At 46.8% G+C, this 18,098-nt stretch overlaps 2 protein-coding genes across 12 annotated transcripts in view; one reads left to right on the forward strand and one right to left on the reverse strand.

Moving 5' to 3' along the window:
* Window positions 1–18,098, reverse strand: part of LOC6523848 (uncharacterized protein CG43867) — an 89,356-nt gene that overhangs the window by 55,367 nt on the left and 15,891 nt on the right. The window contains exons 1-2 of one of the 11 annotated variants that reach the window (XM_039377816.2): window positions 10,630–10,812; window positions 7,228–8,133 (exon numbers count right to left, since the gene is read on the reverse strand). The exons of 7 other annotated variants lie outside the window; for them this stretch is intronic. In XM_039377816.2, coding sequence (XP_039233750.1) covers window positions 7,228–8,082 — 855 coding nt within the window. In that variant the 5' untranslated portion in view covers window positions 8,083–8,133; window positions 10,630–10,812. Of the gene's footprint in view, window positions 1–7,227; window positions 8,134–10,519; window positions 10,813–18,098 lie in introns of those variants that run through there. 3 more of the 11 variants (XM_039377780.2, XM_039370177.2, XM_039370145.2) reach the window with 3 other exon arrangements.
* On the forward strand, window positions 762–2,220 carry LOC6523852 (trypsin alpha-3). The gene has a single exon (XM_002099689.4). It carries the CDS (start codon window positions 787–789, stop codon window positions 1,555–1,557), a length of 771 nt encoding a protein of 256 aa, XP_002099725.1. The 5' UTR covers window positions 762–786; the 3' UTR covers window positions 1,558–2,220.

Here is an 18,098-nt window from a genome sequence, read left to right on the forward strand (position 1 = left end):
AGGAATGCCGAGGAGGCCCCATTGTAGACACTTTGCCCCACTGTGCGCCTTCAGTGGGGCTCAAATGAAAAGAAATGAAATTAAGTGGCATGTTGTTGCTTGTTCGCCGCGCGTGGGAGGATGTGGGAATGTGGCCACGCATGACCAACTTGCAACCACCCACATCACCCACACCACCCAAGGCACCCGAAACAGCACCACCACCACCACCACAATCAAACAGACGTCGTCTGCCTGCCACTTGAGCCCTGCACTGTAAGCCCGTTAAACATTTCGAGTGTTAATTGTGTGCGAACAACAATAACAGAGGGCATGGGCATGGGCATTGGCAGTGGTGTGGGATTGGGATTGGGATTGGGATTGAAGACTGAATGGAGCAGGAGGCTGGTGGAGAAGGCTGGTGGCTGGAAGCTGGAGAGGAGTGACAGGCCGTCGTGATTGGAGCATGGCATGCTCAAGGTTGCTTCTGCGATATAAACTTGTGTTTCTCATGCCCAACAGGATCTGTGGTTCAAGAGCCAAGACAGGATTACGTTCTATCGTTGAAGGACCCTTGCCACCGAGTACTAATATTCCGCACTAGGATTTTGGGCGACTATGTATGCTGGCAGTTCCACCAGAGCACGTCCCTGTCACAACTTCCCCCCATTATTAGCATAGCATTAGCTAGATTGTTGAATCACCTGCCACAGTGAACCTTGTGTAACCGCATCGAATGGAAATCGACACGGCTTCTACCGCCGTATCCGATCGCATCCGCTCAGCTTCTCGGTCAGTACAAGCACGATGGCAGCCGCAGTGGAGTCGCTGCAGCTTGTGCTCCTTGCCATCGCGGTCAGGTGGGGAGATGCCCTTCATCAGGGAGCCCCGGTGCAGCAGCAGAGCTACGGCTATGTGATGCAGATCTACGGCCCCAAGTTCCTGGCCGCCGGATCGCTGTTCAGTGCCCGGTACGTGCTAACGGTGGCCCACTGTTTCAGGAGGAACACCAAGCCGGAGGAGCTGACGGTGCGCGCGGGCTACGAATGGATAGCCTGGGAGTACCGGGACAGACCGGTGGCAGGACTCCTGCGCCACCCAAAGTTTTCGCCCCTGACCCTGCGAAACGACATTGCCGTGCTGAAGGTCAAGGCGGCCATTTTGCACTCCCGCAAGATCAAGTACATCGGCCTCTGTTCGAAGCCCCTGAGCCACAAAACGAGCGCACAGCCGCAGGAGGTTGCAGGCTGGAGTTTGATGCACATCAACCAGCCCCTCAAAGCCATCAGTGTTCAAGTGGAGCCCGATAAAAACTGCGGCCACTGGTTTCCCCAGCTGCCAGGCGGCGTCACCTGTGTCGCGACCCCGAAGGGAGAGGGCCTGTGCTATGGGGACTCCGGGGATCCCCTGGTCAGCGGAGGAGAGGTCTGCGGCCTGGCAATCGCCTTTCGGAAGTGCGGCGATAGGCGGTATCCCGCCCTCTTCACGGATGTGCACTACCATCGCGCCTTCATTGCCCAGGCCGTACTAACTTTGGACAGGGAACTGCTCAAGAAGCCACGGGGCCGAGTCGGGTGAACTAATATTATACTTATTCCTATACTTGTACTTACAATTACGCCAAAGAGATCACGTAAAGCATGCCCAATTGCAGCTGAACAAAGTGTATTTGTGGTTAAAAGACTCACCTGCAAGAGAACAGAGGAAAAATTCAATTATAACCGAGTAAAAGAAAGGCAAAAGCAACAAGAGCGCAATCAGTTTTCCTTTGGAAGTATTTTGTAAAACATATACAACACGCATCTGAATCTGAATATTATTCTGCCATTCAAGGCACCTGACACTACCCATTGTTTGTGCAAAAAGTAGATTGAAGTCCTCATAAAGCAGCTCACACTCATTGATAGATGCCATCAGACCAAACCGAATCGACTGTCGTATTCTTCGCTCCATTCCCGAAGGCAAATCAATTTGCGCTTTACATAAAAACCCAACAAAAGGTCCCCAGTCTGAGTTGTTTGGCTTGAGGAATTGGAAGTGGAGTTGGCTGCTTTTGGTCGCTCGAAAATCACGGCACATAACCCATTAACCCGCCGCTCCAGCCAAATGCATGTGAAGCGAACGAGGATGATTTCCATACAATTCTCCCGGCGTTTTTTCCTCGCTTTTTCTGTAAGCTTGCCCTGCTCAGGAGCATTTAATGAATTCATATGTTTAATAAAATCTACACGTGAACATGAATATACAACGTGGCGGTGGCGGCGGCGGCGGCGGCGGGGAAGCAAATGCTGTCGCACAAAAGGACAACCTGAGTCGAGTCCTGCGAGTCCTGGCACAAAAGTGTGCAACGCACATAGAAAGAAGGTGGGACGCCAAATGGGGGTAGCCATCGCAGCGGATGGAATAGCAGTTTCTTTTTGAATAGTTTGACGATGACAATGACGAAGACGACGACGACGATGGCGATGGCGATGGCGATGACGATGACGACATGTTGACGTCATGTCGCCTGGGTTCTCCAAGGATATCAAGCGAGCGGATGGCTCTGAGCTTCTCGGCCAAATTAAAATCATATTAAATTTGCATATTTGCATATTTCGCAAGTGTCGCAACAAAGTGTGCGAGTCATTGGTATCGGTTATTAGGTTAGCGACAGGTGTTGCATAACAGACTACGTCTGGCGCGGCTTTTGGAAACACCCATTTAAAATTCACAATCTCAGGGGGAGCCAGGCGACCGCGATGTATTTAGTTTTGGTGGAATTTCAGCGAAGAGTCGAGTTGAGAAACATGAAGGTGCCCTGGCAGATGTCCTTCGATTGTTTATGTCCATCATCGATGGATTATTCATGGCCATTCAGCACGTAGCAACCAGGCTACAAGAGTAACTGGTGACTGGTAACTGGGACGACCAGGCCACCACCAACTTACTCCCACTAAACAAACAGACCTCACTCACATGCACAGGCACATACACAGGCTCAAAAGTTTTCGACAAATTCTCTTCTCGACCACAAAACTGTCCAAAAAAGAGCACTTCCAGTGACCCAATCTCTAAAAATAAACAGAAAGAGTCATCCTGGCGACCGACGGAGGTGAGGCAATTTGCGAAAACTGGCGTAGGAGGTCCAAAAGTCGGTCAAGTTATTGTCGGGAAAACGGAAAATGCCTGAGACCGAGACCGAGACCGAGAACGAGAACGAGAGAAGTCATCCAATTGGCAATTGTGATAAATTGTACTTTTTAGCAATTTAAGCCCGAGGAAACACAAGCTGACAGAGAATTTAGGATCGCGTCAGCCCCTCGTCATAATCAAGGGAAAGGGCCGAAAAGGTTTAGGTTTTACTTCTCTGGCCAAGAATTCCATTCTGAATTTTCCCATTTCCCTAGCTGTCCGAAATGTAAAACTTTTTCACTAATAATGTCTCAATTGTGCTACATTCCGGCTACGGGGATAAAAAGGATTGTCCACTCTTTCTCATACCATACCATACCATACCATACCATAGCATACCATAAAAAGCCACACACCCACACATATGAAACACATTACCCTAGTTACTTTTTTTGACTGGCTCTTCCCTATCCCTATCCCGCTCGTACTTTTCGTTCTTTTCGTATCTTGTGTATTAATCCTAATTGAAGGGAAATCCCCTGATGGACACGCACTTTTCTTGGGGTGAGAGCGGCAACCCTTTTTTTGTTCTCTGTTCTTGTTCTTGGCCATTTTACGCCGCTTTTCTCTGTAGTTTCGCTTTCACTTTCGTTGCTGGAGCTAAAAAGTGAACTAAGGACTTAAGGATATCTCTCGAGAGAGAGCAAATGTGGGGGGCCAGGGCCAGCACGAATAGATAAATTCTAGACAACTCTCCTCTCCGATTTCCACACCACCACCTACATGTCCCCTACATGTCAGAGAACTGCAGCAAGCCACCGGCTAAACACCGGGTGTCTCAGCACTCGGGTGTTTGTAGACACTTTATTTGCGGCAATAACAAACAAACGATTTTCCCCAAAATTTCAGTGTTTACAATTCGTATTTTTGGCATAACTTTACTAAAAATGGTCAGAAAACGAAAAGAATTACATTTTTGTACTCCTAATTACCATTACTAACCAACCAAATAAATTTTTGACCGACTCTGTTAAAATAATTTTTGGCCAAATTTTCGCATTTTTTGTAAGGGGTAACATCATCAAAAATTGAAAAAAATGCGAAAAAAATATAATTTTTTTTTGAAAACACAGTTCGATAGGAAATTTAATTACGAGCTCAACGAGGTATGCCATTCCATATTCGGACCACTATTTCGAATGCTGTGATCAAACAACTGATATTAATATTCGCAAAAAAACAAAAAAAGGATTCGGCAAAATATGTACATATATATATGAATAACTTTATTTTTATTTTAATCATAAAACCTTCTACATATGAATCCTTTCAATTCTTTAATTCAATTCCATTGTTTACCATTTATTATTATTCCATTTTCTTATATAATTACCCCATGTTATCTTTGTAAATAACTTAGATATCAAGAAAAATTCGTGTTAAGTAACTCAGATTAGATTAAGTTGTTTAATAAGGGTGATAGTGCGCTAGTCCAGTTAAATACTTTCGTTGAATAAAACAGAAATATAAAAACATTAAATGGAAATATTAAATAATACTAAATACTAAGTACTAAATACTAAAAAATAATTTAAATGCTAAATACTTAATACTAAATAATACCAAAATATAGGTGCCCTTCTCTGCGCTTCTCAAAAGTCCTACATAAGCAAACCACTTTTTCGATGTTTTTTTTTAAATACTAAATGTGAGTGATTGTGAGTGGTGCAATGATTTTATGTGGCAGCAGAGGATAAACTGCCTTCGACCTACTGGAGGAAGTGCCTGAGCTAGCTATTTTCCAGGAGCTAAAACCACCTATCAGCTCTGACGTGGAAAGAGGTTAAGGATAAGGGTGAGTACCTGGGGGCAAATGGAGAGGGACGCTTAACTTTCTGACTTCGGCTTCTGTGGCTGCTTGCTTTTTTTTTTTATAATGTTAAAAAGAAAAATTATAAATTATAAATAAAATTATAAATAAAATTATAAATAAAATTATATATATAAATTATATTGCTACATGTGCCTTCAATCAAAACACCCGTGGCATACTTTCTGGCCTTGGCCCCTATCTTATAATTACACTGCCACAGAGCAAGAAATGGCAAAAAATGCTCAAATAGACATTTAATGATTCCCCATTGTCATTACATAAAGGTGACTTATAAAAACATTATTTCACACGCACACAAGGGAGGGGCGAATGGGGGTAAATTGGGGGAAATTCTCGAAGGAAAGCCATGCGGGCCGAGCTTATTTGTTGCCACGCAGGCATTTCACGTTGGCAAACGAGCACTTTGGGCATACAACGCTCTTATTCCGACGCTGTTCGTCGAGGAGGAGAAGGCCATATTAAAACCCACACGGAGCCAACTTCCGGTACACCCGCAGTGTGTTTCATTATTTTCAAATATTTAGCTGGGCAGAAAAATGTCGGCATTGGTCACACTAGACTCGCATTAGCTGGTCAAATATTTCAGGTTCCAAAACCACTGCAAGGGGGCACTTTAACTTATGAAGATTTTGTACGACACTCCACTTGAAAGCCAAATCGATCGCTCGAGTGCTGGAAATTGGTTTGGCTCTCAGCTGAAAGGACGTCGTCCTGTTTTTCAGCCATGACCGTACCCTCGAAGGACCTTTAGCCATCTTTTGCCTGGTTCCACTTGAAAGTTTTGAGCCGAAGAAGTTTGGTCGGTCGGACGACCACAAGAGGAGTTCTTTGTTTGCCGTTCTGATTGGAATGCATTCAATTAAAGTGCCGCTGCTGCCTACTAAAGGATTACTTTGACTTTGTGTTTTCCACTGGCATTTACTTGCATTAGGAATCGGCATTATTTGATCATTTTCACTGACACCTTGCTCAAATTGTCGCAGTCATGCTCCCATTTTATGCGTCCATTGCCGTTCCACATTTTCGAGGGATTTGAAGGGCCGCTGGTTAGTTAGGCAAACAATGAAATGTCCGCATATTTGGCACCATTACTCAAATTGCCATTATGCACGCGCTTCGCCTTCGCCTCGAATTGAGGCAACCAGTAATCGAGGGGCTGGCTCCCCGATTCGCCACCATTATGGCGGCCACAAATGCGATGCAGTGGAGTTTTCCCCCACAGTTGTTCAAACGGCAATGCGACAATAGCAGGTGAGACAGAGACGGCGAGTGCGAGAGAGAGAGAGAGACGGAGCGCATAGAGGTAACCGCAACCGCATCGAGCACTGCATTTTTCCGCTTTTCCCCTTTGGCACGTGTGTCGAGTTCATTATCGCCTCTACAAAACACACACACAGCATTTGAAACCGTGTGGAACTATGTATGCATATGGAGCATTTGCATTGGCATTTTCTATTGCCATTTTCTTTCTCGGTTTTGGGGGCACATTACAATTTAAATTGTTCGCATGCGGCCGGCCAAACTTGTCGCATATTATTTATTTTATTTATGGGGGAAGCCCCATAAAGCAAAAAGCTTTGCATACATTTCGGGGCAGGCGCAGGATACAGGATCCGAAAAGGAAGACCGCACGCTGTGTTTGCGGACTAGGCCCAAGATTTATGGCTTTGCGACAGGCGGAGCAGACAGAGAGACCAACAAACGAGCAAACGAACTGGAGGGACAGTGGACAGTCGGACGGACGGACGACAGACGGACAGCCGAAGCAGACAAGGGCAAACAGAAAGCCAAGGAAAACGAAGACAGACAGCCGGAAAAAAGGGAGTAAGGAAGTTGGAAAAGGGGGCGGGAAACCCTTGAAGAACTGGCCGGAACAATGAAACTTCAAGAAAACCACAAAGTTAAGCGACGGGGAACTCGGAGCCTAAACACTCTCTCCACCCAAAAGAAGCGGAGCGTTGATTTCCCGCCTGTGGAAGGAGTTCATGGTCCGAGTCCGAGTCCGAGTCCAAGTCCGAGCCTATTTACCTAATGTCTATGCCTGTGCACTCTTAAAGAAACTAAAACAACCATCAACCATTGAGCGAAGAACTAGAAGTGGGCACAGAAGTGGTGTATCTTGAATCTTTAAATGAATCCTTTCATACCAACCCATAAACAGACTTCAGGATTTAACACAATGGACTTAGACTTAATAGCAATATCTCAGTGGAGGGTGCAGATGAACCACCTCAGCTCACCTTTCTCAACATGTCGTCCAGCGAGTCCACGTCCAGGCCGGCGTAGTTGTTGTTGAACTGACTGGAGCAGTTTGAGGAGTTGCTGGTGTACCGCTTTCGCCTGCCCAGCGCGGGCGAGTTGACCAGTGAACTGGGTCCGCTGGAGCCGGCATAGCCCAGTTGGGCGGCGGCCATGAGCGGGTAGAGCGATGGGTGGGGCAACTGGTGGGGCAGCGGGTGGCCAGTGGCCAAGTGACCCACGTGGCCCAGATGATGGTGTGAGCTGCCGGGGGAACAGCACACTGCCAGGCAGGCAGCTGCCGGACCAGCTCCATTGGCCACCGACGATCCCATTTGGGCACTGCGCACCGCTGCCAAGGGCGACGGCGGAGCGGTGTGGTGGTGCAGCTGCAGGTGGTGCAGCGGCGACCCATGATGCTGATGATGGTGGTGCTGCAAGTAGGCCGGCGACAGGGATCCACTGCCCGACGAACATGAGCCGCCTGCCGGACTGGCGGAGTTCTCCACGAGGGTGCTGCTCGTCGAACTGGAGGACTCGATGATGGTGGTGGTGGTAGTGGTGCTAACGGTGACCTCCATGCTGGCGGTGACGGCACCGGACAAAGTCAGTGAAGATGCTCCAACGCCCGATCCCGAGGTGGGACGATCTGCCTCTCTTTGCTTGGGCAAAAGTGGAAGCTTGTTGGACCCAGTGGCATCCATCGGGTCCGCGTCGCAGTTATCTGCCAGAGTTCGTTGTTCTGCGAGTATTGAGTTCGAGTTCCGTTTCACCGCTGGCGGGTTATGCGGTTTATGCGGTTTATGCGGGTCATGCTGGTCATGCTGGTCACACGAGGCGGCCGTCCATAGTTGCATAGTTTGCGCCACACATTAAACACTCGATGATCTTTAACGCACTTTAACCTGCTGCAAGTGGCAAAAGAATTGCTGCAGTTGCACTCTCTCTCACGTCGCGTCTGGCATGCAAATTTATGTTGCCATTGCCAATGGCAATTGTTTGTTTTTTAATTGCAGGCTGCCATTCTCTGGCTCTTAGGCGTCCCACATGATTAATGGCCCCCAGGGGTTAAGAGCTGGTCAGTGGCGGCCGTTAAAGGGTTAAGGCGCGGGCGGACGTTAACCGCAGAAACAGATTGTTGTCATTTGCCACTTGCCATTTGCCATTTGATGGGACTAAATCGAAATCCGAATCGAACGGAAATCGAATTCCACAGCGTCCGTCGCCATAAAAAGTATAAATAAATTAAATCTGATTCCCGCCACCAGACAACAGGACGAACATAAAAAAAAGGAAGGGTTGGTACTTTGTACGGCTAAATCGATTTCGCAATTGGATCCCTGGTGAGCTCGATATGAAAGTAGAGCCCTGCCTTCAAGCCCTAATTAAACGAAAACATTTTGAAATGCAAGTAAGATAACAAAAAGGCAAAGCATATCAGAACCTAAACTTTTTTTAAAACCAGCTCATGTGCACAAGCACTTGTGTGCGACTCAAAAATGTTGGCGCTGATAAATAACTGATGGGGCATTTAGAATTTTCGCAAAACAAAATCGGCGGACCAAGGGCAGGCAGGGCAACTGGACCCGGAAGCAAAAGCGGAAGCGGAAGCGGAGAAGGACTTCACACACGCTTGACTTGAGCCAGACGTTGGACGCGTTGGCAATTTACAACAAGCAGCAATCAATTCCAGAGCATAAATAACTCAATTTCCAACGCCCCCAACCCCATCCCCATCGATGGGGCTAATGCTGTCCGGCCATCGATAAATTTTCCGGGAAGAGAAGGCGGGCGATAGAGATGGAAATGGATGGGGCTCTCCGCCACCGGGAAAGGGGGCATGGGATGGAGATGGAGCAGAGACAGATTGTGAAGTTCGAATTAAGAGGAAAGTTGGAGAGGGGGCATCTGAACTTGGCTAATTAGTGGCTAAGCCCATTTCGATTATGCGCCAGACTTGGGCATGATTTAAAGCTATATGAAAGTGACACCAAAAGTGCTGTTTGATGGTTTCGAAATTTCTCTTTGTGTATCTGGCAGCAGAGATCAGATTTTAAGTGAAGTTGGCCGGAGAAATGCGATGCAACAGCATCAGAAGCAACAGCAACAGCAGCAAAAGAGTCGCCATATAAGGGCGACTTGGGGTGAAGGGAGTGGGAGCGGGAGCGGTGGTTTTCAGGGTGTCCTGGCCAGGACATGTCCTCTGTGCACAAGTGTACGTGTGTGTGTGTGTGTGTGTGTGTGTGTGTGGGCTCTTGTTGCCGGACTACTGGTGTCTGAAGTTTTGTATCGTCCATTTAACAATGTGTGCCACACACACACACACAAAGTGCACGATGATGATGATGGTGATACATACACTGGTCGAAAAGGGGGTACAGTGCTAGGGAGCAGAAGGAGTCGAAGGAGTCGGAGGAGCCGGAGGCGTCCCCCAGTGGGCGGCTCATGCTTTCAGCCATGTGTGGCAGTTCTTGTAAGGACAAGCCGTTTTGGAATCTATATGGCCAGGCCATAATTCACTGGAGATAATATACATATGCCCTGTGTGTGCGAGAGTGTGTGAGTGTGCGGTCCTCGTCCGTGCGCTTGTATAAGTGGGTGGCAGACAGGAGGCTTGCAATTGCCCCGGCACACGCACACGCACACAAGAACACCAGAACTCCAGAACTCCAGAACAGCAGAACACCAGAACACCTAGGCATATAATAATGACACGAGCTTGAAATTTAAAGCCTGTGCAACAGAAAAGGTCCTCGAAACGCCCAAGGCAAATGGGCAAAGGGGCAAAAGGACACTGGCAGGGCAGCCTTTTGATTCAATTTCGGTTCATGTTCGAATTTCATTTCATTTTCGGACGATGCAGAAGCTATCTGATCTGATTTTCCAATTTAAACAACTAGTACAATAAAAAGCACGAAATTATACTTCAAATTCAAGTGCCTAAAAGCTACGCTCACAGCGTAAATTATTTGCATAAAGCGTGTGAAGGCGGTGGAAAAATCTGATTAGGTTCGATTACAATTGGATTAGCATTTCACTCAGATTTCACAAGCGAAAACGAACACTAAATGGCAGCAACTGAAAGTGGATCCTAGCATATTTTTGGCAAAAATTCCAATGGCTCTGGCCCCGAGCAACAAAACCCACTGAGTTCCAGTTTCAGAGACTCGAAAGGGGAAGTGTTCTGGCACAGAATATATAAAAACTCAAAATAAACACAAACAAAGCAAACAACACGAGATGTGGCCGAAATAAAAGACACGCTCATATTCCTCAAGTTCCAACCATGTTTACTTTGCCCATTTGGATGTTTTTCTGTTATTGTTTCCGTGAACGTTTTAGATTTGCATGAACCAAACCGGAGAGAATGCAACAATTTTGCAGGCGATAGCTGCTTCACTGACCAGCTAATTTGACTGGAAAAAAAATGCAAAAAAATAAATTGTAGCGCAACCGATTTAACTTTTCCACGCAAAACGCAAAACGCACAACGGACGACGAAAGACGGACGACGGAACCCGGAAAGCGGAAGCGGAAGTGCAGGACCTGCGGCACGGACCACGCAACGCGTTACGCAGCCAAAGACAAACTGATTGCCGTGTGCCATGCCACGGATATATGGATGTGATTTACCGACCTACACAGCCACACTCGCACACACACACACACACACTCGCACACTCGAGCAGCCGAACAGCTGGCGGGGAATGCGCATGTGTGTGTGTCCGCGCGGGGAGTTCAGGTTCAGTGGTGACTTTCGGCAATTTCCCGAGTGGGAAAATCGCTTCGCAGGACCAAGGTCCTTCAGGTGGGACTTTTTCGAACGACGACGAGCAAGAGAGCAGTGGATCTAGTGGATATATCAGCAGCAGTTTGTCTGGTAGTTGGGACTTTTGGCCAGCAGAAGCCTTCACACATCCATTCGCATGCCTGATGGCATGTAGTGCCTTCTGTGGACCACAAGCCAGCAGTTCGAGCGCCAAAACAGCAGAGCACGGAATTTCCCAGTATTTCCCGGCACGAGGACTTTCCCTCTTGCTGCCATGGTGGGTTCGTGGCGTTGTGGAGTCGTGGGCTCGGCGCTTCGGGCCTGCTGATTGCTCCCGCCGCTCAGGAAGTCCTCCGCCTCGGCAGGAGCTGCCCGCCATTCTGTAGCATACTTTCCCGCTCTGATTGTGTACATTAAAGCCAACAAAAAAAAAGAAACACACACACATCCACACAAAAGGAGGAAGATGGAGCAAAAACGAGGCGGCACTCTCGTTCGCTTAAAGCGGCCAAGAAACCAAGTTGGCCACATGTTTTGGCCGCCTGCGAATTTTAATGACTCCGGCCGTGGGGGAGCTGCGCTCCACTGTGCTCCACTTCCGCGACCCTCCGGATTTCCCCCCTGCGCGCCTACGTTCCTCGTTCACGGTTCGCGTTGCCAAACATGTTTGCATTTGAATTTTAAATTAAACGTCGTCGTCGTCGTCAGCGAGCGATGATGATGACGACAACATGTCAACATCAAACCAAAGAAAGCCCCTCACCACGGGCGGCGTTTGTGGGAGGGGGAGGTGGCATTAGTTGTCGCTATTGATTTTCGGCTGACCTTTTTCCGCGGCAAGTGGAAAGGCCAGAAAGACTGGAGTCCTGTCAGGATCGTGAGATTTGGAATCGACTAGGAATCAGCAGAAACATTCTAATTGCGCTGGACTTGCCATTTCGCACACTAGATCATTTGATAGCTTTAAAAGCAGAATGCTAACTTTAAGTCTGCTCCCTAGCTGCCGTCAATTTGGGAAATATCCTGCCAGGTGGCAAACCAATTGAAGCAAAAATACTCTGCGCTTGGGCATCTTCTCCTTACGCCATTTGTGGCTCCAACTCAGCAGGAAGCCAACTTGTTGAGCAATTAAGCCCAAACGCTTAACATGTCAGGCCCACCAACTCGATAGATTTGTGTAAACCGAACACGGCGAGGACACGACATCCGAAATCTAAACGCGAAGGATTCAAGCTGCGCCCAGACGACTTGGCAAATAAATATTTATGTGGGAGTGCTGCGAGAAGGTAATGGATGCTTTCCCCACTCCACGCTCTCGTTTGGAGGCAATGTTTAATGAAAGTGGAAGCCAGCAATCTTGGATTTCGAAAAAGGTGAATTATGGGGGCGGGAATGCCACGAAGGTGCCCCCCGCAAAAACAGCACACATCGCAGACTAATACGCCGAGTGAGTGCGGAACGACAGCTCGCGACACTTTTAAATTTCCCCCTCAGCTGACGGCGATTGTTTGGCTTTCATCACATGCTGAACTTGCCCCACAGGCAGTATACCCTGGAACCCCCAAAATCCCCACCCGCCGTGCTGGCCTTGTTAAGTGAATGTTTGTCGCCTGTTTGCGGGGGAAGGGGGGTGGGAGAGGAAGGACAAACTCCTGTTGTTGTTGACCAAAGCCCAACAACGGTGCGCAGCAGGAAAAGCGGAGGAAACCACTGGCTAAAACCCGTTTTAATCCCATGCACACATACATATATTTTATTGCCCTTTTACCCCCGCCATTGCGCTGTCCACAAAAATGCCACTCGGTCCGAATCCATTGGATACGGCTTCTTATGTGGATGAACGGGCATCGGATCGGAGATATCGAAGAGCATACATCGAGGTCTTTGGAAAATAGAGATTACAAACAAAGAGTTTCAAATATCGGGTTTTAAGTATGAAACATTTGCTCGGGGATCTCTAAATAGTTTGAATATTATGGAGAGATCAATGGATGAACCACTTCGAGTGTTGGTTTTGGTTTTGGCATCTCTATTGCCCCATTGCCAGCCCGCACTTGTCCACTCGTCATAAATTTTGGAGTAAACAATCCCCTCGCTTTTGACCGTCTTGCAATCCGCTTAAAATAATTATTTGGCATTACTTTGAGGGTTCCATTTCATTTGTTGTGCCACCGCGTGTATGTGTGTACATAAGCCAGAGTTATGCGTTATGCGTTGCACGATAGAAGACCCAGATAAAAGACAAAAGATATATATGGCCAGAGCTTAGCCCAGTACGAGTATTTTAGCCAACGAACGAGAATGAGAGCTGAATAAAAAGAATTTCAAAAATGCAGAGCCACCACAGTGCAGACCAAGAAAGTGCAACAGCAAAGCGAGCAAGGATAAATGGTTTTACGCCGGAAAATCCAGGCCAAAAATCCATAGCTCTATTTATACAATCAACTAACTATCCACCTTCAACTTTCAGCATTTCGATGCCCATTACCAAGGATTTCACCATCCCAGTGGCCCGCTTCCTTGCCAATCTTCTCATGATTTCTCCGCCCTTATCCATTTTCCATCCATCGCAACATCCTCATGTCCATCTGCCCGCCGAGCATGGCCCACATTAAAATTGGTCCTTGAGTGGGCGAAACTCGCCTTAGTTGCGCAGCACTTAGAGCTGGTTAAATACATATGTACATACATTTATTGTTCATATTTACAAATCACAAACCTGGCCATAGAATGGGGGAGAATGCTGGCAAATGCTGGGAAATGCTGCAAAATGTTTTCAAGCTGAAATATTTATTTGATTTTTTGTGCCTGCCCTCATTGCCGTATTCCGACTGCCGACTGCCTATTCCCTTGGCTTTCCGGCCTCTTTTTGGCATTGTTTCAGCTTTCGCCTTGTTTCGCCTTGTTTTGCTTGCTGATTTCATTGTTGTCGAGGGTGGCACATTTTTGCCTTTTGTTTTTATTTATGCAAGTCTTTAAAGCGAAAAATAAATTAAAGTTCCAGAACCACTCGGCATACGATACGAATCAGAATTGTCGAAACACGATTGAGATTAGATTTCAAACAAAGTGGAAAACTGAAGTCTGAACTGAAGAGAGTTTAAGAGATTTTAGAACTAATGGCATCGACAATTGAAGTATACATTTTAGGTCCGCCATCGTGCAGTTTCCAGTTTCCAGTTCCCAGTTCCCAGTTCCCATCTTCATCTGGCAGCATATTTTTCTGCATATTTAAGCACGGGAACGCTGAAACGTGGCCCAACGTGAAAAGGACCCCAACTATGGTCCTCGCCGTCTGCATCGTGTAATCTTGGCGGCAATGAGAGCGTATGAGGCATTGTCACGCATAATTAAAATTAAATGCGCTTTTGGGAATAATTCAAATGAATAAACGAGCGTAGCCAACATGTGTGCTGCATACACAAAATGAGTTTGTCGCGACAGCACAAACCTTCTCTCCCCTCCCAAAAAACAAAAAAAAAAGCGAAAAGAAATTGCCCCAAACAGAGAAACTTTTTAGAAAGCGATTTCTTGTGCGTGGTCCTCGTTTTCGTCCTCGTCCATTGTGGCCGCCCCATTCAAGCAGGGGGCGTGGCCTGGACGAAAGTGGGCGTTCTGGAGAGGAATGGCTCATTTATTAGGCGAATGATGGCCATTCGTTTTGAGGGCCGGGCCATGGTCGATGGTCGATGCGCACATGACTAAAACACAATTTGAATCTCCAGTCCGGCGCCTGGTTGAAGTGAACTGGTTGAAGTCAGCTCCTCCTACTCCCACTGCCACCACAAAGGCATCTCATTTTTTCTTCACTAATTGACGTGGCCCAAACGGGTTGGGATTCCTCTTCTAATTGCTCAAATAGTTGGACCAACTCGGCCCCACTCTTTGAGCCTTTGGGCAGTTCTCTATCGCATCGCATCGCATCGATGCCCAATTTATGCCGAGGCACGAAGTTGTCAAAAATTTTAATTAAACACGAAGGCAAAGCATTTGGATGGGATGGATAAAAGGGATAACTGCGGGGTGTCCGCTTGTCACCGACTCAAAAAGTTCTATAATTAAAAGAATTCACTAAATTCCAAAACCACCACAAACGCACGTTCAAAAACAAGTTCTATGCATTGTATTAAAGAAGCCGTCTTCAAAAAGCCAAGTAAGTTACTCACGCTCTTTAAAGAGTTGCCATTAGAAGTGGAGTGTGAATGGTTCGTCAATTACTTGGCCGAATTCAGTTGACCGATTAACGCTAAGCACTGGATTTTACGTGATATTCATTATATTCATTATTTGTGGATATTCGTTTCCCGGTCACAAAACAATTGCAAAGCCTTTGAAAATGGCATGCAAAGAACGACAATCTCTGGTTTTTCCCCCTGTTTTTCCAGTTTTTCCTATAGTTGAATGTGTGCAATTCGTACACGGGGAAAACCTATTCGTACTTTTAGTCGACACAACTATTTTATATATTCTAGGCTAATTACACGGCGATAACGACGGAAGCACTTAAATGCCGATAAACATTTTCGTTGTGCAAAGTGTGTCGACTTTTTGTTGCTGTGTACGTACATAGGGACCGATGCAACTGAAACCGAGACTGGTATATCTGCCGGATGCTTCATTGTTCCCAGGAAGTGCCACCATCCTGACAGTTGCCGTCCATTTGCATCGGCGCTTGTGTCTGCGTGGTGGGAGGTGCGTGCCACATGAATCGACAATGGGCGCCAACTCTTGTCAGCGTTTCTCATTTGCAGGAGCTTTGAAAAAGAGCAGGTTCCTTGACTTTGCCGTGCAGTTTGCCACCAGTTGATGCCACAGGTAGGTAGTCCAAATGTCACGAGAAATCTCTACTCTACTGTATGATCTTAAATCAATGGTTTATGGGCGCATATTTATACAATAAACCTAACCAAGGGTATAACCGAGTTCGATCTGTGCACTTTTTGCGAGTTTGCATTTGGCAACCGAAATTGAAATGGATGACAAGGCGGCCGGTCATTTGCCTCTAAGCGCCGCTTTCAACGCGTTAACGCGCTTCGCAAACACGCCGAAACAAATACAGCGGGGGAAGGGGGCAGGGGGAGTAGGGGGCGTGGCATGTCGGACAAACAGTGGCAGCTTATGGCAGATGGCGGCACTCTAATGTGGCCACTTTTGGCGCTGGCGCTGGCGTTGGTGTTTGCCGTTTGACGGCCATCCAATGTGCAATCATGGCCAGCGGGTCACGCAGATTTATGGCCGCCATGGCCGTTTTCCCAGCAGTTTCCCAGAGCAAACCCCTTCCTCGGGGATCCCCGGAAATTGTCAAACAAAAATGCATAGCCAAGTGAGCAGAGAAAGCCACAAATGCGGCACTGGGATATAGCCACTTAAAGCGACGCGACGGAGTAAGTAGAAAGGATCTTGAACCGCTTCCAAATCAAGTTTTCGCTTCTTGGCCTTTTGGGTCGTAGTGAAAATGTTCGAAAAATATATTATTATTATATTATTTGCAACTTCAAATTGTTGAAGAGGTCTGAAATCAACGTGTATCCTCGTCTCTACATATATGCCACTTTCCATGGCCCAAAATTGGCAAGGAGCGCTTTCCATCTCGGCCACCCTCCCCCTCCCCCTTCGGGCGTCGTGCAAAGTTTATTTGCCAATATTTGTTAAGCTGAAATTTGGCAACAGTGCCGGTTGGCCCAGACCCTTATTGGCCTTTCACTTGGAGCCATTTGTTTACTTCGGCCGCTTGTTGTTCTCCGATGGCTTGGTAATAAACTTGAATTTTATTGTCCAACAAGAATGTTGCAATATGCTTGGCCATAATTTCAACGTCCTGCACATTGTTGCCAAAGTCGAAGGACCTTCTACTTCCCCTTCCCCCCTGCTCTTCTCTTTCCCGTTCCTATTCTCCTGTCCAGCTGAAATTTTGTGGTTTGAGCTTAACGTCTCTTCTGATTGCGCTCGTCCTTGTTTCGGGCTTTTCTTTTCCGCATCCTGGCATCCTGGCATCCTGACATACTGGCATCCTGGCTCCTTTGGAAGGAGCTGACTTTGAAGCCAAATCTACATCTTTGCTTGGCTGAAAATTTGCATTTTACAAGCTCGCACAGCAAACGTTTTAATGACCCTTTCCAAATGAGTGCTATCAAGAGTCGAAGACTCACTGCTTACCATTAACCTGCATATTTCTTGGTTGAATCATCTTTATTATCAGCGTAAGCTCGAAATACGAATATCCAACAGATTTCAGAGAAATATTTACGCTATTCGGACCCAAAAAAGGTCAACCTTCAATTGGGAAACAGAATGAAACGAAAGAGCATAACTTATCATTTCATATTTAGAGGCGCTTGCTTTGGCATTTTTGATGCGCGGAAGTCGAGAAAAGAGTCGAAAAGCAGGAGAGTTGTGTCCAGACCATTGCAAGTTTAGTGCAACTTATTTAAAATTTATGATGCACTTGAATTGCAGCTGGCAAAAAGTTGAAAAGTCAACCAAAATGGGAGGAGCAACTAAAAAAGGAACTGAAGCTCCGGCGACAAAGGCAAAATTTCAAATGGCAAATGGGAAATGGCAAACGGCAAACGGCAAATGGCAAATGCATAAAACAGCAATGAAATATTCATTGCATACTTTTTGCCATACTTTGCCGTATTTGGTACATTTTTTGTTGACCTTCCACCGCCGTTTCAAAATGCTCGGAGTCCGGCAATTAATTATTGAAGAGCCGTACAGAATTATTTCAATAACAACAATCGAGTATACTTTTTGACTCCCAAATGGTGCATAGCCCCATGCTCGAATTGTGTGTGTTTTGAATCGGAAGTTTACTGATCGCTGTTGAGCTATTGATGAAACTTAAATTGAGTATGTTGTTTCGATGAAAAGGGAATCACCCCGATTTAACCCTATAGTGCCAACCGCAAGATGCGCGAGTCACGGGAATAGCTTTTCCTGCATTATTCATGCAGCAAAAATCATTCAAGCAAAAGGTTGTGTCGGGAAATGAGATGAAAGCAGTACAACACCCCCAACTGCGAGTTAGTTCACATTTGACTAATACATAATTCATATACTCGTAGTTTTTGTCGCATCGGACGGCCAGACGGCTCTTGGCCA

This window comes from Drosophila yakuba, chromosome X (assembly GCF_016746365.2).
Source record: "Drosophila yakuba strain Tai18E2 chromosome X, Prin_Dyak_Tai18E2_2.1, whole genome shotgun sequence".
NCBI classification, from domain to species: domain Eukaryota; kingdom Metazoa; phylum Arthropoda; class Insecta; order Diptera; family Drosophilidae; genus Drosophila; species Drosophila yakuba.

Coding starts and splice junctions, on each gene's coding strand:
- LOC6523852 (XM_002099689.4), top strand. CDS start 787: ATGGCAGCCGCAGTGGAGTCGCTGCAGCTTGTGCTCCTTGCCATCGCG.